This window comes from Diadema antillarum, unplaced genomic scaffold (genome assembly GCF_040938485.1).
Source record: "Diadema antillarum isolate AM-2024a unplaced genomic scaffold, OU_Dant_1.0 scf00000063, whole genome shotgun sequence".
Lineage (NCBI taxonomy): Eukaryota > Metazoa > Echinodermata > Echinoidea > Diadematoida > Diadematidae > Diadema > Diadema antillarum.
In genome coordinates, this window is record NW_027270952.1 from 5,197,925 (window position 1) to 5,221,220 (window position 23,296).

General features: G+C 37.1%; 1 protein-coding gene across 1 annotated transcript in view; it reads left to right on the forward strand.

The window, feature by feature from the left end:
• Nucleotides 1-14,298: 14,298 nt before the first annotated feature.
• Nucleotides 14,299-23,296, forward strand: part of LOC139716280 (uncharacterized) — a 42,491-nt gene continuing 33,493 nt past the window's right edge. Inside the window, exons 1-5 of the mRNA XM_071627846.1 lie at nucleotides 14,299-14,377; nucleotides 18,893-19,186; nucleotides 19,700-19,966; nucleotides 22,090-22,224; nucleotides 23,084-23,233. Of these exons, the coding sequence (XP_071483947.1) occupies nucleotides 14,299-14,377; nucleotides 18,893-19,186; nucleotides 19,700-19,966; nucleotides 22,090-22,224; nucleotides 23,084-23,233 (925 nt within the window). The remainder of the gene's footprint in view (nucleotides 14,378-18,892; nucleotides 19,187-19,699; nucleotides 19,967-22,089; nucleotides 22,225-23,083; nucleotides 23,234-23,296) is intronic.

Genomic DNA, 23,296 nt, shown 5'->3' on the forward strand with positions numbered 1-23,296 from the left:
TTTTTTTACTGTAAAATGTCAATATTTTCAAGCTCGCTCGCTCGCTCGCTCGCATTTAATTGTTACGCAATTCTCCTGATGTTGCTGCCAGTAATTGCTGGCAGTTACGTCCGGTGCGCCCCACCCCCCCCCCCCCTCCTTTATTTCCAAAGCGAAAAGATATGGCCCCAAATGACAGTTTTGGGACTGTAAAATGTCAAAATTTTCAAGCTCGCTCTCTTCGCTCGCTCGCATTTAATTGTTATGCCATTCACCTGATGTTGCTGCTAGTAATTGCCAGCAGTTGCGCCCGGTGCCCCCCCCCCCCCTTAATTTCCAAAAAAAAAAAAAATATGGCTACAAACGGCAGTTTTTGGACTGTCAAATGTCAAAATTTTCAAGCTCGCTTGCTCGCTCGCTCGCATTTAATTGTTGTGCAATTCTCCTGATGTTGCTGCCAGTAATTACTGGCAGTTGCGCCCGTTGCACCCCCATCCCTCCTTTGTTTCCAAAGCGAAAAAATATGGCTCCAAATGGCAGTTTTTGGACTGTAAAATGTCAAAATTTTCAAGCTCGCTCTCTTCGCTCGCTCGCATTTAATTGTTATGCCATTCACCTGATGTTGCTGCCAGTAACTGTCAGCAGTTGCGCTCAGTGCGCCCCCTTAATTTCCAAAGCAAAAAAATATGGCTACAAACGGCAGTTTTTGGACTGTAAAATGTCAAAATTTTCAAGCTCGCTCGCTCGCTCGCTCGCATTTAATTATTATGCCATTCACCTGATGTTGCTGCCAGTAATTGCCAGCAGTTGGGCCCGGTGCGCCCCCCCCCCCCCCTTAATTTACAAAGCAAAAAAAATATGGCTGCAAACGGCAGTTTTCGGACTGTAAAATGTCAAAATTTTCAAGCTCGCTCGCTCCGCTCGCTCGCATGTATTCGTTATGCCATTCTCCTGATATCGCTGCCAGTAATTTGTCGTTTCACACCGTCATTCCATAATCCATTATAGGGGGTACAACCCCCTCCGGCACTTCCACACCCTTGCTCGCTCCCTCGCATACTAACCCCACCTCCCACACCCCCAAGATGAAATCCTAGCTACGCCGGTGCTCTTTCCCCGCTTGGTTTCCCTCAAAAAACAGTATAAGTCTAGGGATTGAGAGCTTCCTATATTCCAAATGTCTGTCCAAAAAATCTCGTAAACATTTAGTGTCAAAACGCACCCCCTTGAAAAAAAGCTGGTGACGCCCCTGTCTCATGACCCCCCCCCCCCATTCAAATGGTGAACCATATATGCTTGTTCCTATAGAGTTCTTGTTTTTTATTGTGTGCACATGTAATGTAATGTATCATCAACGCAGGGCTCCCTTGTAAAGCAGGCCTTCGTGGCACTGAATGGGACTACCCTGCTTTTAAAGAAGACTTTATAAATAGATAAAATAAATTAATAAAAAATCTAGATGCCTGCCCCTTAACGGAGGGAAATGGGTTAGGTTAGGATATCACGGGCTTTTGGAAGGGGAGCCATCAAAATTACCCCCCCCCCCCCTTATATGTTTTGGAAGGGAGGCAGCAGAATTGCCCCCTATCACTTTTTTCTTCTTTTTTTTTTCAGGGAAGCTAACAAAATTTTCCCCTATGTGAAGGAAAAGTGCGGAAGCGCCCAAGAGTCGTCTGTCATGTACTTATTCGTAGCACGACGTAGGCTACGTGCAACGCATGTAGCGAAATTGTCTATGAAAAGAAAGGTCAGCTGGTCAGCTAATATTTCGAGGGGAAAAATGATTTTGAACAAAAAAAAAAAAACTATTTTAAAGGGACTGTATAATATTGGTTGAGGTGAGGATTCAGCTTGTAACGTTTTGCGAGATTTAAACCACTCCTATACGAAATGTTAAAGAGCTTACAATTCTATGGGGAATCAAAAGTTTATGTGATGAAAATCGGTTTTGAAATGACTGAGATATCTAAAAACTAGGAAAACAAAAAGATCCTAATAAAAGTCGTGGCCTGTGGCGATTTTAGGATCACTTTATTTTTGGAAAGCTCAGTCATTTCAAGGCTAATTTTCATCAAATAAACGTTAAATCCTTCTTGAAATTACATGCTCTTTCGTATTTCATAAGAGGTTTATCATTATCTCACAAAAACAAATATGCATATATAATACATGTATGTATATATATATATATATATATATATACATATATATAGATATAGATATAGATATAGATAAGTAACAAAGCTGCAACAAAGTTCATGCTGTATTCACCAACGGTTTATTTCTTCACACAAATTTTCGAGCGTCTCGCCGCCCTTTCTAAAGTGTTGATACTGAGAGAACAATAACAAAATTAAGCCATAACAATAGTAATGCTAGGCATCAACACCCAGCGCGCATCCTGGCAACAGTGCAATGTTACGTCATAATGAAATTACAATGAGTATAAAGCATACATGAAAAAACTTGGCACGACTGATACAGAAGTAATTCCTCTGAATACGCAGCTGCGGTGGTAATGTAAAAGCAGTGCATTATTTCTTTCAAAATTCAACATACACATAAATTAACTTTAATTCTAGTGTATAGATAATCTTTACATAATCTGAAATTATCATGATTAATATAAACATTCGATTTTTTAAAATCAAACTGAATTGTCACACTGATGGTTATGCAAAATATGTGCAAGCAGTTTACCATTCCTTTCAAACTTCAGCATACACATACATTAACTTCCAAATTCTGGTGAGTAGATAGTCTTTAAATAATCTGAGACTATAGCATGAATATGAAATACGTGAAAAATCATATTTTTCTTCTTTTGATTAAATAGATACGTCATACGTCTCGGAGTGGAAAAAAGACTGGTTCCAAGAAATGGTTAAAAGGAGCGTCAGCATTATATCACTCAAGCAATATAATGATAAGATCTATTGCAGCGGGGTAAACGGGAGAACATACAACAGTAAGCGGCGCACCTATCGTATACTTGTAAAAAGTGTAGTTCGTGAGCTATGATAGATCTATGTTCATGCCCTGTCCCTGGAAGCTTCGTGTGCGGATGATTGTTTTTAGTTCTTTCACGTGTCTTTCTTCAAATGCTTCCATGTTCTTGTATAAAATGCAACATTGCAGATCTGTTAGTGTGTGATTTGTTTTGTTGAAGTGTTGTGCGACTGGATGTTGTGTTTGACTTCTAATGATTGTGCTTTTGTGATTGTTGAAACGTTGTCTAAAATTTGTTGTTTCTCCGATGTAGACAGCCAGGGGACATTGCTTGCATGTAAGGCTGTATACTACATTCTTGCTGTTGCAGTCCCCTGACGTCGGATGGAGGGTGTGGCCGGAGCCAAGTGTGATATCTGTATCTGTGATTAGGTGAGCGCATATTTGACATCGTTTGTTTCCACATTTATGATTTCCAGTAGGATTGATTGTTCTGTTGAAGAACAGATTATGTAACGATTACCTGATTATGTAAAGATTATCTATACACTAGAATTAAAGTTAAATTATGTGTATGTTGAATTTTGAAAGAAATAATGCACTGCCTTCACATTACCACCGCAGCTGCGTATTCAGAGGAATTACTTCTGTATCAGTCGTGCCAAGTTTTTTCATGTATGCTTTATACTCATTGTAATTTCATTATGACGTAACATTGCACTGTTGCCAGGATGCACGCTGGGTGTTGATGCCTAGCATTGATGCGTTAAAGCGCGCATCCTTGGTAACACGGTTGCAATATATTGTTATGGCTTAATTTTGTTATTGTTCTCTCAGTATCAACACTTGAGAAAGGGCGGCGAGACGCTCGAAAATTTGTGTGAAGAAATAAACCGTTGGTGAATACAGCATGAACTTTGTTGCAGCTTTGTTACTTATCTTTTTATCTTGCCAACACGTGGACTACCTTATCAACATATGTTGATAAGGTAGTCCACGTGTTGGCAAGATAAAAAGATAAGTAACAAAGCTGCAACAAAGTTCATGCTGTATTCACCAACGGTTTATTTCTTCACACAAATTTTCGGGCGTCTCGCCGCCCTTTCTCAAGTGTTGATACTGAGAGAACAATAACAAAATTAAGCCATAACAATATATTGCAACCGTGTTACTAAGGGCGGACTCACACTGTGCGATTTTTACTGCGATTTACCCTTTGCGATGTCGCACGACGAGAAATCGCACAGTGTGAGGATGTCTGCGATACGACAACCGGCGATTTGGGGATATCGCAGGGATCGCAGCCCCATCGCAGAACTTTGAACATGTTCAAAATTCTGCGACAATCGCTTGCGACGATGATCGAAAACTTTCAGTGAAGCAAGGTGGTAGAAGAAGTACTAATCAAGATTTGGCTGGATATGCTTCCTTTATTCCACAATTGCTTACTGATCTATCTCAACATGATGACGAAGATGAGATGGGGAGGGAGTTTTACAACGACTTAGAGTGCAATCGTGAGTAATTCTACCATGAATATGGGCTTCTCGCGTCCATTGCAGCCGTTTTGTCCATACGTAGTCCCATGTATAGAGTTTGAACGAGGGCAGATTACACAGTCTGTGGGTTGGTTAAAATTCTGTTTGCGTACCGCCGGACCGGTACTGTATCATATGCATAGCCTTGGACTAACTTTTTAAGTGTTAGATCTAATGTTTAGATTATACTAAGCCTAGGCCCTACTGAGTATGCTATAAACTAGACCCATATCTAGCTACTTGTAGGCCTAAATACGTGTGTGGGCCTAGAAGTGGTTCTAGGCCTAGTCTGCCCTAGATCTACATACGTGTTCCAGTCGAATTTTATAAATTAAATCGACATAGTCTATAGTACACGTTGTATAAACTACTAGGGCTAGGCCCCTGGTCTGGACAGGCTCTTGTAAGTCTAGACCATAATGGCTTAGTACTATTGCACTGCTACTGGATCGACTGACGTGGACGTGAACACTAACAGTAACAATAAACACATAACGTTAGGGCCTAACGTTAGACGTGGTTTCTGTCTAACGACATAACGTTGAAAAAGAGTACAACAGTTAGAGATCTAGTCTAGTCTAGAGGCTTCAAATGTGAAACATTCTTCCTGCCCTGCACACACGACCATACTAACACACAGTTACAAAACGGTGGAGTACAGTTAATTCTGAGTAGACCTCTATACCGACGGAACCGGAACAGAAACAGAAACAGATCCAGATATTTTTTACACGTTGATAGGAAAGGATATTGATAATTGAAAGTCTAGCCCATCAAGATGTAACTGATATTATTAGTGATAAGATCTCTAGAAATCTACATTTTCTTATTAAAGTCTTATATAGATTACCTAAACTAGTATGTTTAGACCCTAAGCACTAGATCTAACAGTTAATTAGTCTAGCACTAGCAGTCGTAGCATGCACTAACGTTAGCACTACTCGCAGTCAGCAGGCTTCTTCTTAGTTTTAGACCCGTTCTACAACATTAAACGATAGTAATGTTAGTCCCTGATGGTGATCTAACGTAAGGGTACTAACGTTAGATGGTCTACATTTTTTTTTTTCCAAAATGTGCTCATGGATTTCCAAATCATACGGTTGGCCTACTCTGGTTAAGCTAGTGATGGCTACAGAAATACAGTGTCGATTATTACTTAGGCCTAGGCACCTACTGGATCTAGATTGTCAGTAGCTGTGCTAGCCTTTCCTGTCCTTGGCTGTGGTCTAACCCTAGAACCGTAGGCTTAGACCTATTTTGTATCAAACGTTAGAGGAATTAGAACTCTAACCGTTGGAGTTAGACCTACACTGTAATTGAGATCCATTGCTATAGTTACAAGCAGTATGAATCCAGATCCTAGACAAAAAATAAACAAACTGTTCCCAAACTTTTTTTTAGAGTAGACGTAGTGTCTAGTCTCATGGAAATTACCTAACTAAGCCAGGAGTATAGCACTCTAGATTTTTAACAATAAGGCCTAAGTGGAACTGAGGTAACTTAGATTGATCAGTTGTTCTTGGAGATTTGTACAGAAATTGTAGTCTAGAAACACACACACACACAAAACAAATGCAATGCATTGAAGTGACCCTCTCTACATGTAGGTTACTAGGTGATTAACATTTTATCCATGTTTGTCCGAGTTTTTATGTGATGATCGATCATGCACTCCAAACTGAAAGTTGTTACTGTATGAGGCTGTAACATGTTCATGCTCAGGTCTGCAGACTAGTGCTACAAAGTATTTGATTATCCGGCAGTGCGTCATTTGTTAATCTGTGGCGATAAACACAGCCTTGTCGTTGCTGCCTCAGCAAGTCACAAACGTGCTGTGCACAGCACTTGGTAAGGCTATATAGTATACAGTACAGTACAGTACCGGTGTACATGTCATACTCTCTGTTAACTTTAATTGCCCTTTAATTTCATAACAAAGTATATCAAAATGAACTCTCAGTCTGAAATCATCAAAGACCCTACCCCAATCTGTAGGGTGTACAAACTGTACTTGCAGTTTGATTGCAGAATGTAAAACATCATTCAAGGGCAATCATGAATTATCCAAAATTGCAGATTGTTGTAGGAAACAATGCTGTGTGCGTCATGTGTTACACATGTATGTATATTGACATACTTGTACTAAACGTACACTATATGTAATGCATAGTGTAATTTAGTTAAGCTTTCGAGCCCTTAGACCTTAGTAAATGACTGAAATAATTATGATTATGATATATGAATTTATGAAGCACTTATGTACAAGCCTGTCCAATGATCAACAATGGTGAATAGTTGAATAAATTTGTTTATCACTATATGTGTTTGTTAACTCTAGATTCATTCCCAAATGTTGTCCTTTTTACCCAAATGGTAAATTTTGAGTCTACTGTAATTATCATAATGCCTGAAAATAGTTGTCCCTTTGTGTCACCCTAAACAGGTCTGAATAAAAATGAAATCTCTAAGGAATTCATACTGGAGGCTTGTCTCAATGTTGAAAAGGAAGAGCAGAAAAGGAGCAGCTGGCAACTGGTTGTCCTGCAGAAGTACATGAATCCCTCTCTTACCTGCACTTTCTGAGGACAAACATGCCAAGAGGATACCTAACCAATTTTGGAGACTGAGGTACAGTATATATGTTAGAAGATAAAATAAACACTTTTTCATACTTTCCAAAATGTTTATGTGACTGCATGTGTGAATACATCAGTTTCTTTTTCTTTTTATGGTGGCTTGACAATTAAAAAAAAAACATTAAGTTGAGAGCAAGAAAGATATTATTTCAAAAAGTGTAATTTAATTGGTCTTTTACAGTATTTTGAAGAAAATGCTACCCTAAAAGTGATGAATAGTTTATTCATAGAACTTCAAATACAGTCATTGTAAGCAATTTCTAGAAATAAATGAAAACATCATTTCTTTGAAAGAATGAATCCATTGTAAGACATAGGGGGAATGCATCCCTCTTCATCATTCTAATTCAATACAATATGTAATCATGTTTGTGTGGGTTTTTTTTTTCTTTTTCTCCTATTTACTAGGAATTACAAGATGATAAAGACTCTACCAGCAAGGCGTCAAAGGCTGAAATGCTACACATAAGGAGCAGGAGAAGGAGAAGCAGGACCTGTCAAAGCAAAACCTAAGAAGATAAGGAGGAGTCAAGAAGCAAAGGAAACCAAAATTTTATCAGCAGTAGGTACCCTGCTGATGCACTAATGGAAAATGTTTGCTTTACCTCTAAAATAGAGAGAGAAAGAAAAACAAAAACATGCTTGTTGTTGTTTTTTTTCCTCTCTCTCTACAGACAAGTGCAACATATTTATGTATTTGGGGTGTACCCGAAAATCCCAAATTTGATTTACATACTTCAAAGAACATTGTTGAGTAGACTTTATTCAAAGAATTATCATCCAGGGATACTTCTTTTTGTCAGGGCGTTCAGATCTATGATCACTGTCGAAAGGATTATTCAGGCGTAAGTTCTCTAAGTATAAAACAAAAACATGCCACATTGTTCTTTTACTTTTTCAAGAAAATAAAATTCCACAGTCAATTCCATGGTCGAGGAACTTCATAAAAACTCAACTCGATAACTCAACTGTGGTTGTCAGTTGCTAATATGTGTAGTTCAAGTGCTGTAAACACTGTAAGCAAATGGGCGGAAAGTTGGAGGCATCCTAAACTACAAACATTTGCTTCACAGGGAACCTTATGCATTTTTGTAACAATTAATATTTCCCCTATTTTCTCCCTTTTGCTCTCTTTTTTTGTGTGTTTGTTTAGCCCTTGTCATGTAGTTCACCTCAACACTTACACCTCTAACTGCAAGATCGGTGTGGGATGACATTGCTGTCTCTCTGGGACTTACTGGAAACAAAAGCTACTACAAAGCTACTACAGCAGGCAGTCGTGAAGGTGGAACTTGAAGAAACTGACATATTGACTTGTTTCTTTCATTTATGTTGGACCAGTGCAAGTTTCCATGAACTTTACATGCATTTGATGTTAACTTACAATGATTTGATTTCTGTTTTCCCACCAACTACAAACACAGCTACTCTCGAAAAACTCAAATTTACGTGCAATCACCGTGAGTCATTTTTTTTTTCTGAAATACCATCAAACAGCTGAAGAGTTTCAATGTGCAAGGTTTTGTCATGATTTTAAGGCGATTATGCACTGTTACTCCGACAATGCACTTTCCCTTTCTCTTTAAAATGTATCCTGCAACTTTAGATCATGTACAACAAATGTACCATGTTTTGTTTGTATCACTGGAAAACTGGAGAGGGAAAAATTCCACAAGCTTTTGTTTGATTTGTGAGGGCCATTACAATGTTCAGAGACAATAGCAACACTCTTTCCACTACTGTTTAGAAATGTATGTTTTGTGCAACTTTACATTAAACTCAACATGTGGGCCAAACATTGTTTTAATGGCTCGAAAACTGGGGAAGAAAGCTGTTCTTAAAGCCGTTACATAACTTTGAGGGCAATTAGTGCTGTTACCACGGCAACACACTTTGCAGTGAGCTGAACATGTAAGCAAAACTTCTTTTGAATCGATGGAAAACTTCAGAAGTTCAAGAGATGTTTTACCTTGAAGTTGTTGTATATGACTTGCACTGTTGCAAAAGTGGTAGTGACATGACATCATATTTCTTCGTCACTCACAGGACTGCACAGAGTAAAAACACCTTAGGCCTTTGTGGAAGTGAGAGCTTATTGCAAGTTGTCTAATATTAGTTTAACTTGACCATTGAACAACTTAGTTTTGTAAACTTATTAATCACCCAAATAATGCCAGTCTACATCAACAAGGCTTTTAATAATCATTGCACAATGATGGAATTGCACAGTGTGTTTTCATCGCCCTTGTCTAAGCGTATTGAAATGTGAGTCTGACAATGATACATGTATTGTCAGAAATGTTTGAGCTAGAAAAATGGAGAATGGCACACGTATTATTGTAATAAGTTGTACTATAGCTGCAAACAAGAAATCATGTTACTGTGCAATTCTGAATTTAGAGCAATGTGAATGCAGCAGTCAGCGTTCTGAGATAGCTATTTTTTTTCCTATGCAGTCGTATATATGCTACCGTATAAGTGCTGCATGGTATTTTAATCATACATATTTTAACTGCTGATCTCCCCCCTCTGCACAAAATTATGTTTGTTTGTTTGCTTGTTTTTTATCATACCTCTATCTGTATCAATGGATAACATTTATTACTGGACTCAACATCTGAGAGTTTGAGTCAGAAAATTGTTATAGTTGTATTTGCTACATTGTAGGCTACAATTTGCCACTTACCCTTATCAGTCAAAGCAATTCAATGTTCATTCATTTGTATCTTCCTGATTTATTGGTAACACAATTGTATATTTCTTGCTTATAAGTCAATTCTGGAAAGTAATATGTGTAACCAAAATTACATGTACTCTAGCCTTGAACCTTTTTTTTTTCCTTCCGCACATTTTAACCAGCACATCTTCTTCTTGCAAAGAATGCCTAAGGTAGGCACCAACATAATCTGGGATGGACAGAAAATGGGCAATGTTGAAGATGAGATCTCCTGTAATGATATTACATTTTTAAGGTACCGGTATACAATTGACAAGGTTCACACACAGTTGGAATTTCAATTCAAATGACGGCTTTGCCACAGTATTTTGCAGTGTATGCAGTGTCTGATTAATCTGGATTAGGACCAGTAGCACATTTAGTGCATCTCAAAGCACCCCTTCGGATGCTGGTATGATCATTTCAATTTGGCATTTTTCAAAATACACTATATGTTTACAGTAAGTGTTTATGTACCTTTGTACACAAACTCTAACTGTAAACATTGCTTGTAGAGTATGTTAGATTGCAGCAATTTCCTCTCTGAGGTTTGTTTGTTTGTTTTTGCAACATTATTTGGGAAATTGTAGTGGCATAGGTAGTTGTCTCATGCAAATTATAATGGTAACTCGTTGAGCTGAACTTATTGTAGATGTTCAAGTTGACTGAATTTATTCATTGTTTATGTGGAAAAGAAATGGAAGTTGATGTTTTTTGTCACTTTGTGTGATACTTTTAAGAACTATGACATCCATACTGCAGTATGTATATATGAATTGTACAGCACAATTATGATATTGCTTTTCCTACTAGTTTTGCATTTTTTTTTGCATTTTTTTGACAGTACAGTGTACAATTGTATTGAACTAATTGAAGCATACAGCTGTACTCATGATATAGAAAGACAAATCGACAATTTGAACTGCTTTGTACCATCTTATCTTTTTCTTTTTTGATGATGGAAATAAATAAACTATTGAATTGACTTTAATTGTGATCAATGTGTCTATATTTTAGATTTAATTTAATGACTTGAATATATCATTGTCTTTATTCTTGTCACGTTTTTATTTGTGAATCAATATATATTGTAAATAAGTGTGATTCCCTTACATCTGGATGGTAATTACATACCGTACACAAAACAAGAGTGAATTTTTCAAGGGCCAACCAGAAAAATATGTCAGCACAATATTTTATGTGTTTGAGAAACCACAATGCTAGAATTCCACTATCAAAGCCTTAGAAAAGCACTCAGAGAATACAGACCTCCACCAAGCAGTACTCTTTCACCCTTACTCTGATTTCTACCCATTGTAATAATTACATCAATATGCGTAATATGCTGTAAGTGACTATTTCCAATGATCAAGAATCCTACAACCACGTAACCCCCCCCCCCCCCTCCTCAAAAAAAAAAGGGGGGGGGGGCTTTGATCCAGGCAGTGATCCAAATTAATACCAAAATATGGCATTTCATTTTTCTATCATTATTAACTTTATTTCTTAGAATATACACTGTTATTCGATTCATATCTAGTAATTTCTGTAGTTACTTTGGAATGATAAAAAAAAGCAAGCTTGAACATACATGTACTTTTCAAACCAACGTCGCCAAAAAAAAAAAAAAAAAAAGTCACGAGTGACTTCATTCATGGTAAACATTCTTTGTGATGAACAGGTGCCGTAATGTACGATGTACGCATGCGCACGGTGTAAATCGTAGGCCACAAATCGCACAGTGTGCGGTGTACATCGCAGCACCTGCGACAGAGTGCAACAGGCTGCGATATCGCACATTGTCGCAGCGCAGCGCATCGCAGTAAAAATCGCACAGTGTGAGTCCGCCCTAAGGATGCGCGCTTTAACGCATCCATGCTAGGCATCCTAACACCCAGCGCGCATCCTGGCAACAGTACAATGTTACGTCATAATGAAATTACAATGAGTATAAAGCATACATGAAAAAACTTGGCACGACTGATACAGAAGTAATTCCTCTGAATACGCAGCTGCGGTGGTAATGTAAAAGCAGTGCATTATTTCTTTCAAAATTCAACATACACATAAATTAACTTTAATTCTAGTGTATAGATAATCTTTACATAATCTGAAATTATCATGATCAATATAAACATTCGATTTTTTTAAATCAAACTGAATCGTCACACTGATGGTTATGCAAAATATGTGCAAGCAGTTTACCATTCCTTTCAAACTTCAGCATACACATACATTAACTTCCAAATTCTGGTGAGTAGATAGTCTTTAAATAATCTGAGACTATAGCATGAATATGAAATACGTGAAAAATCATATTTTTCTTCTTTTGATTAAATAGATACGTCACAATACGTCTCGGAGTGGAAAAAAGACTGGTTCCAAGAAATGGTTAAAAGGAGCGTCAGCATTATATCACTCAAGCAATATAATGATAAGATCTATTGCAGCGGGGTAAACGGGAGAACATACAACAATAAGCGGCGCACCTACTTGTAAAAAGTGTAGTTCGTGAGCCATGATAGATCTATGTTCATGCCCTGTCCCTGGAAGCTTCGTGTGCGGATGATTGTTTTTAGTTCTTTCACGTGTCTTTCTTCAAATGCTTCCATGTCCTTGTATAAAATGCAACATTGCAGATCTGTTAGTGTGTGATTTGGTTTGTTGAAGTGTTGTGCGACTGGATGTTGTGTTTGACTTCTAATGATTGTGCTTTTGTGATTGAGTTAACAGCACGTCCCTTACATGCACAACGACAGCCACGCAACCTGAAGAGTTTGCTTACACGATCTCGAGTCAACAGAACAATCAATCCTACTGGAAATCATAAATGTGGAAACAAACGATGTCAAATATGCGCTCACCTAATCACAGATACAGATATCACACTTGGCTCCGGCCACACCCTCCATCCGACGTCAGGGGACTGCAACAGCAAGAATGTAGTATACAGCCTTACATGCAAGCAATGTCCCCTGGCTGTCTACATCGGAGAAACAACAAATTTTAGACAACGTTTCAACAATCACAAAAGCACAATCATTAGAAGTCAAACACAACATCCAGTCGCACAACACTTCAACAAACCAAATCACACACTAACAGATCTGCAATGTTGCATTTTATACAAGGACATGGAAGCATTTGAAGAAAGACACGTGAAAGAACTAAAAACAATCATCCGCACACGAAGCTTCCAGGGACAGGGCATGAACATAGATCTATCATGGCTCACGAACTACACTTTTTACAAGTAGGTGCGCCGCTTACTGTTGTATGTTCTCCCGTTTACCCCGCTGCAATAGATCTTATCATTATATTGCTTGAGTGATATAATGCTGACGCTCCTTTTAACCATTTCTTGGAACCAGTCTTTTTTCCACTCCGAGACGTATTGTGACGTATCTATTTAATCAAAAGAAGAAAAATATGATTTTTCACGTATTTCATATTCATGCTATAGTCTCAGATTATTTAAAGACTATCTACTCACCAGAATTTGGAAGTTAATGTATGTGTATGCTGAAGTTTGAAAGGAATGGTAAACTGCTTGCACATATTTTGCATAACCATCAGTGTGACGATTCAGTTTGATTTAAAAAAATCGAATGTTTATATTGATCATGATAATTTCAGATTATGTAAAGATTATCTATACACTAGAATTAAAGTTAATTTATGTGTATGTTGAATTTTGAAAGAAATAATGCACTGCTTTTACATTACCACCGCAGCTGCGTATTCAGAGGAATTACTTCTGTATCAGTCGTGCCAAGTTTTTTCATGTATGCTTTATACTCATTGTAATTTCATTATGACGTAACATTGTACTGTTGCCAGGATGCGCGCTGGGTGTTAGGATGCCTAGCATGGATGCGTTAAAGCGCGCATCCTTAGTAACACGGTTGCAATATATTGTTATGGCTTAATTTTGTTATTGTTCTCTCAGTATCAACACTTGAGAAAGGGCGGCGAGACGCCCGAAAATTTGTGTGAAGAAATAAACCGTTGGTGAATACAGCATGAACTTTGTTGCAGCTTTGTTAATTATCTTTATATATATATATATATATATATATATATATATATAATTATATCAAACATGAATCCTCACCTCAACCAGTACTGTAGGCTACAGTCCCTTTAAGGAATTTTCAGGGATTTTTAGTCCCGAGCTGAGCCCGTAAAAAGTGGGGCTTACCCTTTTCCCGAAAAATCGGGAAAGTGCATGCGGTACAGATAATCACCTGAGAGGGGGGTAGGGGGCACAAAACACAAAATCACACAGTCTGCCTTTGCTGCGCTGCCGATGCCGAAGCCTGATCAATGTCGAAATGTATCGATCGAACTGTATCGCAATCGTAAATACAGGAAATGAATGCACACACACGTACACACACACACAACACGTAGAATAATAGTGCACACATCCCCAGTGCACGGCGGCACGTACAGAAGAGCAGCAGCTGTAGACCGAACCATGGCAGTGTTGCGAGTGAGGCTTGATTTCCGGGTGGTATTTTCAATATTAGTTTTCAGCTTATCGGCGACAACAATCGGTAATAATGGTGTAAACCTCTAATACATATTGTACAGATTATTCACGATTAGTTACGTAGCATTCCTGACGATGTGATGGTTGAAAACGCGAGTTTATTTTGTTCAAAGAGACAGACCATTGTTGTGTTAGTCCTACACGTTGTGATTAGTGTTGGGAAACTGACAATTGAATGTGTCAGACAAAAACACTTGTGATTCTGTGATCATGCCCTAAATCATGTACATGGTGATAGTGTACATAGCTGGTCTTTACGATGCGTTATCAACATTATATCTCGAATATGTTTCTATTCCACAGAAAGTTCAATTTTCCGAAGAAGCAATATTTATCTTTCTTTTCTTCTTCTACTAAAATAAGTACATTGTAGTATTGAAGTATTAAGTACTATTAACGTTAGTAAATTTAATTTAGATAAAGTTTACTAAATTACTAATACTGCACTGGTAGTTAGATCTAGTCATGCTAGTACGAGTACTATTACTACATTACTAGCATGACAAGAACCTTAGGCTCTAGAGTATTGACCCTATCTTCTTCGTGTCCTTCAAATTAAATATATTTCTAGACCCTTGCCCTTGCTTGGCTTGTTCAAATGACTCAATTTGTGAACTATGCCCACAAAAATTATATGAATGATGCATGAATGATGTGTGTGTGTGGCGTGTGGCCGTGGAACTGTCTATGGGATGCACTGCATGCATGTGTTGAAAAGAAAGTAAATCTAAATGACTTCTCCGAACACCAAGTGAAGTGTTAGACATTAATAGTCTATCCTGAAATTTACATCCTAGCACTGGGATCATTCATGGGGATGTCTCCCTGAAAACGTGAGTTTAGGTAGAACCCTAGTCTGGACCATTCTAGAAATAGAAAAATGTTTATTTTAGGTTTACTCTATAATACATATGTAGCACTACTAGTACCCTACTGTAAATTTATGGCTTCCTTGGCCGTGGGTTTTCGAGGGCTAAAGGTGATAAGCACAATCAGGGTATGCAATCATGACTTTCTCACTTTAAAAAATTGTAACTTCTAAAAGAATGCACCAACTGACTTAAAAATTCACATGCAGCATGCTAAGACATCAGTAATCACATGTGGTAAGACAATAGCTAATTTCTTCTCATTTACTGTTAATTATTAAAGATTAATTACCAAAAAGTCCCCCAAAAACCCACGTAATGCGTCAAAAAAAGCGTTTTACAACTTACGCAAAATCAAGATTTGAGGTCCATATTTTAAGTCTACCCCTAGTATGTGTTTGGTATCAAATTAATGGATTTTTTCCTGGCATTGCTTGCATGCAATAAAAAACAGTGGTTCTTTCAGCTGGAGAAAGTTATAAGGTCTGAAGTCCCCTCCTGGTAGGAGTGTAATGCTGGCTTATTTTCGTGACATTGTGACCTTTTAACCCATTCTGTACAGCTATACATGGAGAAACAGCTTATTTTTCTGCTTTTCCTGAAAGTACTGAAGACACACTACAATATGGTGCGCTGTTTGCCAATAAATGTTTAGCCAGTTTTGAGTTTTGAGCCATTTTCAAATGCTGAGTAAAATAAGTGCAGCCGTTTTTCAGTATTTTCAGTGAGGTATATCCTAATTTGACTACTTTAAAGAATCTTTTCCCCTTATTGAATATCCTTGTTTTTTTAACCATGAATTGTACATATGTAGAAATCTATTGTGTGAAAATTTTAGCAAATTTGAGCAATAGGAACTTATCTTTATTTATTTTTACAAATTGCTGAGCACAAAAAAGGGTGATACACGCCCATGTTATACTGCATGAAGGTCATATGATAAGTGTTCAGTGTTCATATTTCAATGCTTGTTCAATTTCTAAAGATATCATAAGCAAAAACATAGTATTTTGGCTTAATATGTCATTGTTTGTGTGTCACAGCTTGGATATCAAGTCATCATAAATCTCACTTTCATTCTTCTATGTGTGTTTACAAATATGAGAATTGATCCAAACACTGTGCACACATTCAAGGTCAAACTGTACAGATAATTTTTTGATGAAAAATATCATATCTTCCAAAGTATTAGCCCTAATTTCATAAAAATTTGTAATAATGGCCACTATATGTCTGTTACCTATTCCTGAAAGTTTTGCCTCTTCACTCTTTGGCAAAAGTGAAATATGATAAAATATGTAAAAGTGGTTTTATTTGAATTCAAAATAATGCCTACAAAATTGATCATCCATTTCGAGAAGTGAAAATATGAAATTTATTCATATTTTGTGATATGTCATGGCTATGTGCTGGTGGTGAATGAAAGGGATATTTATCAGGAATATCTAACAGCAATATCAGATGAAAAAAACATTCTCCTTTTTTTTAATGAATTTTTCCAATATATTAGTCATTTCAATGTAATTCGACACCCCTAATTTAAATTCTAATTTATGTGCGGTTTAATGCAAAATTTTGACTCTTTCTTTACATGAAATGAAAATTTGAACACTGCTACAACAAACAACAAAAAAAGCGTTTTCACCAAGTTTTTTTTTCATTTTTGCCCTGTTACACAATTGCATACCCTGATTGTGCTATTGACCTAAATTATTTTAGACTTCTAACTTCAGCACAGCCCCTACTCTAACCCTAACAAATAACCCTAAGCCTAACCCTAAACTGTAATCATATTAAACCCTTAACCTTAGACACCTACATTTATTGAGTCATAATGAATTTGAATCGGTTCGACACATCATTTTTTCCCAAATTCTAGCGTTGGTAAATTCAACTGTTCTGAAATAAGAAGTCTAAAATAATTAAGCCCCCTAAGATCCAAAGTTGCCAAATTGGCTATGTGTTAAGGTCAAAATAAGTGTAGGTAATTTTACTAGTAGTACACTCTATTCAGTGACTCAGATCTGCTTGCTGAGTGTTAATCAAGATTTCCTTTGTAAGATATAGAATCTAGGGTAAATTTACCCTCTACTCTGCTAGGATATGAAGTGCTGTGGCCGGTATTTATTTTGTTTAAATTTCTAGGGAATTACATTGTAATCTTATGTTCAATCATATTTCTCTCCTATGCAGTAGATAAATTTAGAATTCCAGACATTCTCATTATTTCAACAAATGCATTGCAACAAATACTTCTGTTGTTGTTGTTGTTGTTGTTGTTTATTTTTGTTTTTGTTGTTTATTTTGTTTTGTTTTTTGTTTTTGTTTTTGTTTTCTTTTTGGTTGTTGTTTTTACAAAACTCATGTGCCCACCCATACACTAAGGAGACATGATTTTTACTTTATAATTGGTATCCTCCTTCATAATCATAATGGTTTTGATTATGGTCCCAAACCTACCTTTGATAACTTGTTATTTTGAGCAGGACCTAAATAAAATATAAAAATTGAATGATAGAAAAGGTTACCATTAATCTAGCTTGCAATTACATTTCTCTCCCAGGGATGAAAAAAAAAAGGGGGGAGGTTCATCTCCAGCTTAATCTAAGTACAATTGTATAGTGGATGCTTTAAAGTCTTCAGGAATACATATACCCGTCTGCATGTCCTAAGGTTTCGGAAAGCCATCTGCACTAATTAGACAGACCACTAGCCTTTGTTCCCTGTTGTGATACAGTATCCAGACAGTATCCATACTGCGTGATCTAGCAGCATTTTTCATCCAAAACCAGATCCACTTTTTCTCCCACGATTTTCTCGTGCCAAACAGCATTGCATAGTATGGTCTGTTCGTTGTGTTATTCATCAATGTCACTTTATATTGTCAGTAGGGCCTGTACCAACACTCTAGAGGCACATGGCTCCGTGCATGCCAAATTTATTTGTTTGGGCTTTTTTATGATATTATGGTACAAGGCTGCAAATGAAACCAATTCTTGTACTCATCCGACCTGTCTGTTGGTCCAGTAGGTACCTAGTTTTTCAATTTTTTACTGGTAAATTCCTGAAAAAATTACTGGTCCACAGTGATTTTTACTGGTGAGGGACTGCTGAACAAGTGCCAGTGTGCAGCCTTGTGTAGTACATCTATGTTAATGGATTAGATAATGTGGTTTCTATCATTCAGTTATGGCAGGGCAGCAGCTTTGTAACTGCTTAGTCCCACATTATGCACTTTGGAAGGAAAATATGATTTAGAAAAAGAGACTACTTTTATTAGACCAAAGTTAAATTGTTTGACCTGCAAACATTTTCTGCCTATAGAAGCAGGCTGGAATTTAAAAATTGTTTCAAGTACAGAATGTCTATATATCAAAGCATTCAGGTACCTGGTACATTGATGTTAGAAATTATTATGTCACAAAGTACTATCAGCACACCATTTTCTTCACAAAAGATCAGATAAACTCATCCCTGGCAAAGAAGCAAGTGGGTTTGTAACGACATTTAATACGAGTATTGGTAACAAGATAAACTGACCGCTGATTAAGATTAGACCAGTAGATGAGGAACACAAAGGAGGTTTTTGAAGAAACTGATCATTTATTTGTGCCATTTATTGATTTTTCACTGTCCTTTTCATCATCCAGGTGAAAGTTTTGCCATTTTCGGAGTCACGGCAACACCGTATGGTGGGGGCGAGGTCGGGGCCAGGTACGCATTCCTGGTCAATTCCGGTGGGGGTAACTCGGTGGCTCGAGAAGTCAAGCTAGGAATAGATCCTCAAACAGATTCAATACAAAACCCACCTGGCAGCACATACAACACCTCAACATTAAACTGGCAGCTGCCTGCCAGTATCATGTCTGTTGGGGCTTTCAGAGGCTTTACCACCATCAATGGTCAGCTTGAATCAGCCACTATTTTCATCCTACCTGCTAATGGTAAGCTTGCTGTGAACTTCAATTTGAATAAATTCTTTGAAATAAAGTATACTGTAAATGTAGGGGGAAATATCCACAACTATCCGTATGCATCAGTAAGTGTTCAATACATATTATTTAATGCAGAGCATTCTATTCTACAAATGTAGAATCACTAATATCAGCGCCCAATGCAATTCTATATTAATGCATGATAGTGACATTCTGATGTTAACGGGTGGTTGTCATGTGTTAATTACTGTAGAATGGCAACCCATGTAGCTTTAAGATAGAGGTTACACTGTCTATGTTGTATGCATTATATACCCGTAGTCCATATTTAGAATTTTGGATAGCATTTCAAAATACACACATGTATAATAATGAAAGGAATTACTACATGGCCCCACAGTATGACCACATGTAGTGTTGAGTATGATACATTTCTTGTCTTCCTTGATAAATTTCCAGCATTGATTATTAATTGTACAGTATGTGTCTTTTGTGTTTTATTATTTTTTTTCAATTTGACAGGGGATTTCATGCCAACTGGGGGAAGAGTAACTGTTAGAGCTAATGTTGGTGAGACTATTACACTCTCTGTGGTTAATGCAGCTGCTATAGACGCTAACCTGGTTGAATGGGAGCGCTTCTCTACAACTACCTTCACTAGTGTCCAAAGTGGGGGGCTGTCTTACACACTACCTGGCGTCATAACGACTGATGCAGGCATATACGGCACTTTCGAGCAAGGAAAGAGGGCTGAGCTGAAGTACAGTCTGATCAAATTGATTGTGCGGGGTGAGATTAATTTGTGTGTGTGTGTGTGTGTGTGTGTGTGTGTGTGTTTGTGTGTGTGTACATGTGTGTGTGTGTGTTTCATTGTACTCTTCACCATACTTTTATGTTCATGCTAAAACCATGCACTTCACAGGTAGTCAACTCACATCTGATGGTTGATTATAGCAGGATGATTATGTTCTTTCTTTAATGTGATACTCTGATGTATACATGAGATTTAAAGGAAACGTTTATTACTCTGAGCTAAGCCAGTAAACATTTTCTTGATGTGTTTTGATGTTAAAACACTGTAGTAGGAGTCATCAAAAAAAAAAAAAATCGGTTATTTAAAATCAACCATCAGTTGAGAATATATATTTTGATGTGAGAAATGTTGTCTTTTTAAAAGTCATACACATTACGAGGTATGCTTTTATATTCAGCCAATCTGATTTTTTTTTCCAGTTACACTTTCAAATTACTGTTTACCATTTTCTCAAGAAACAAGTAAGAAAAATGTTTATAAAATGTTGTGAACATTCAATTAAGACTTCATGTTACAAGGATGTGATACAATTGGTACAGTGGAATTATAATGCATTGTACTGCTGTAACTAATTTCTTTCAATGTCCTTTGATAACAAAGTGAAAAAAGGGGGCAAGAAAGACATGATGGAATGTACCTGAAAGGAAACTAAGAAGCTGTAGGATCCAGAAAAGAGAGAAGGTTGCCAAGTACAGAGAGCGGATACATTCTTTGACACAAATTGAACAAAATATAGTATACAAATAATGAATGTTTATGAGTGCAATGTACAGAATATTTCAAGAGGTGAAAGATGAAATGATCCATTCCATGAGGCGCAGCCGAGTTGGATGGATCAAAGATGTCATGTTTCACCAAATTAAATGTTCTTTCCATTGCATGAAAGAAAAACATTTGTTTTATACAACGCCTAAAATAAATCCTGTAATTTGATGTTTTATCAAATAATAAACAAGAGAGAATCTGAGATCGATAGAGTGCTCACTCACTGAGCGCTTTAAAGCTAGCACACTGTCGCATACACACACTGCAATTGCAAGCGTTTCAGCACGTGTAGTGTGCTAGACTCTTGGCATGCGTGCAATGGAGCAAATCGTATGGATCCAAAATTGCAGGGTAAATGGAGCACAGATGATGACGTCATGGTAAAATAAATGAGACAAATGATCAATGTCTAACAACCAGTCAAATGACAAGGATCTATTTAGACATTATGTAATGTGGTATGGATTTTACAAAATCCTTAATGTAATGTCATTTGTGCCCAAAAGGGAAACAAGACAAAACAGTCATAATCCCACAGGTTCACAACAACTGCAGGATTTCACAAATTTATGGTAAACATTTCAGAAACAAAGTTATGTGGCAAAGTAACTTTTGTAAAGAATGATTTCACTTACAATGTAACTGTTCTGCATATTTGGGGTACTTTTTGAACTGTTTGACACAGAATACAAAACGCATTATGAAATGAAAATGATTCTGAAATTAAAGGACAAGTTCACCTTCATAAACATAAGGATTGAGAGAATGTAGCAATATTAGTAGAACACATCATTTAAAGTTTGAGGAAAATCAGACAATCCGTTCAAAAGTTATGAATTTTTGAAGTTTTTGTGCAGTACCCGCTGGATGAGAAGACTACTGCAGTGTATGAATAACTTAGATGTCACATGCGTACAACAATATAAGGAAAATATAAAGAGAATTTCACAAAATTCCATCTTTTGAAAAAAGTACACATTCCACTGCCTCGTTACCGACAAATGTTATGGGTAATATTATTCCCCCTGCCTTTGGAAAGAGGCAAGTCAAGTGCTCTTTTATTATGCGAAAAAAGTGAAAATATGTTGAATTTTCTTTTACATTTTCTTTAAACTGTTGTACGCATATGACTCACAAGCTGTAGTAGTCTCCTCATCCAGCGGTTCCAACACAAAAATTTAAAAAATTCATAACTTTTGCATCGATTGTCCAATTTTCCTCAAACTTTCACTGATGTGTTCTACTAATATTGTTGCATTTTCTCAATCCTTATGTTTATGAAGGTGAACTTGTCCTTTAAAGAACTTTGTTTGGTTGACCTTATCTCCTGAAGGTTGTCCAGCAGGCTACTGGGGTCCGCCAGATTGCCAAAATGTGTGTGATAACTGCTACAATGGAGGAGTGTGCAGTGATACTACAGGGGAATGTTTGTGTGCTCCAGGCTTTGATGGAGAAAACTGTCTGACAGGTATGTGTTTAATATGTTATTTGTTAAAAGTGAGTTTACACATCAGTGTTACTGTATGTCTGTATGTTTGCATTTTGTGACTGTAAATCTTAATTAGGTGCATCATTCTGCCAGCATCATCTTCAATCAATCAATCAGTCAATATCGATTTGTAAAGGACAAAGCCTATGTACATTTTTTTATTGTTTAATTTCTTGTTATTTTATTTTATCTTTTCTTTTGCTGCAAAAGCTTCTGATGGTATGCTTGACAATTATGCACAGTGAAATAACAAAAAAAAAGAGAGTCTTGAGTCTTGATTTAAAGACCGCTACAGTTGAGGATTTCATGACTTGAAATGATGAGTGATTCCACAATTTAGGAGCTGCACAGACAAATGCTTGGTTCCCAGTGTTATTTTTGATTTGCATGTTAGGATTTGTAAAAGAAGAGTGTGTTTGATACTGCACAGATTATGAGTGTATTTGTGAGATTTAAGCACTGGTAGTTCAGGGCCCTGTTTATGAAGACTTAAAATTAATTATAAAGCTGATTTCAACTGTAAGTCTGTGGCAAACTGTGTGGTAAGGAAATATAAAATCGATTTTATCTTTTGGTAAAACGGGGCCCAGAAATGCAACTAGGGGCTTCATTATCAGGGCTATTAAAGTACAATTGTACATCAATATTTTCCTTATCTTGGAAGGACATTTTTGGGATCCATAACAAGTACAATGTATATTTTGTTGTGACATTCAATAAATTTTGTTGGGTGCATTTTGATCCAACAATATGAACAATCGTGGTGCTGTTTGAGCTATTTGTACCAGGATGCTACACCACACAAGTTATTTGATAGCTATGTTTCCCCTCTTCTCAGGCTGTGGGGAATCAAAGTATGGCTGGGACTGTCGTTTTACATGTGAACCGGGCCAAGCACTCAGCCAGTGTGCTGGAAGCCACGTATGCCTTCCTGATCCATTCGGCTGCAGCTGCTTAGCTGGTTTTACTGGACCAACATGTGAGCTAAGTAAGTGCTTGTGCAGTCAATAGACAGTGGGATTTTGTTGTTGCCCCGCAATTGTTGGTACAA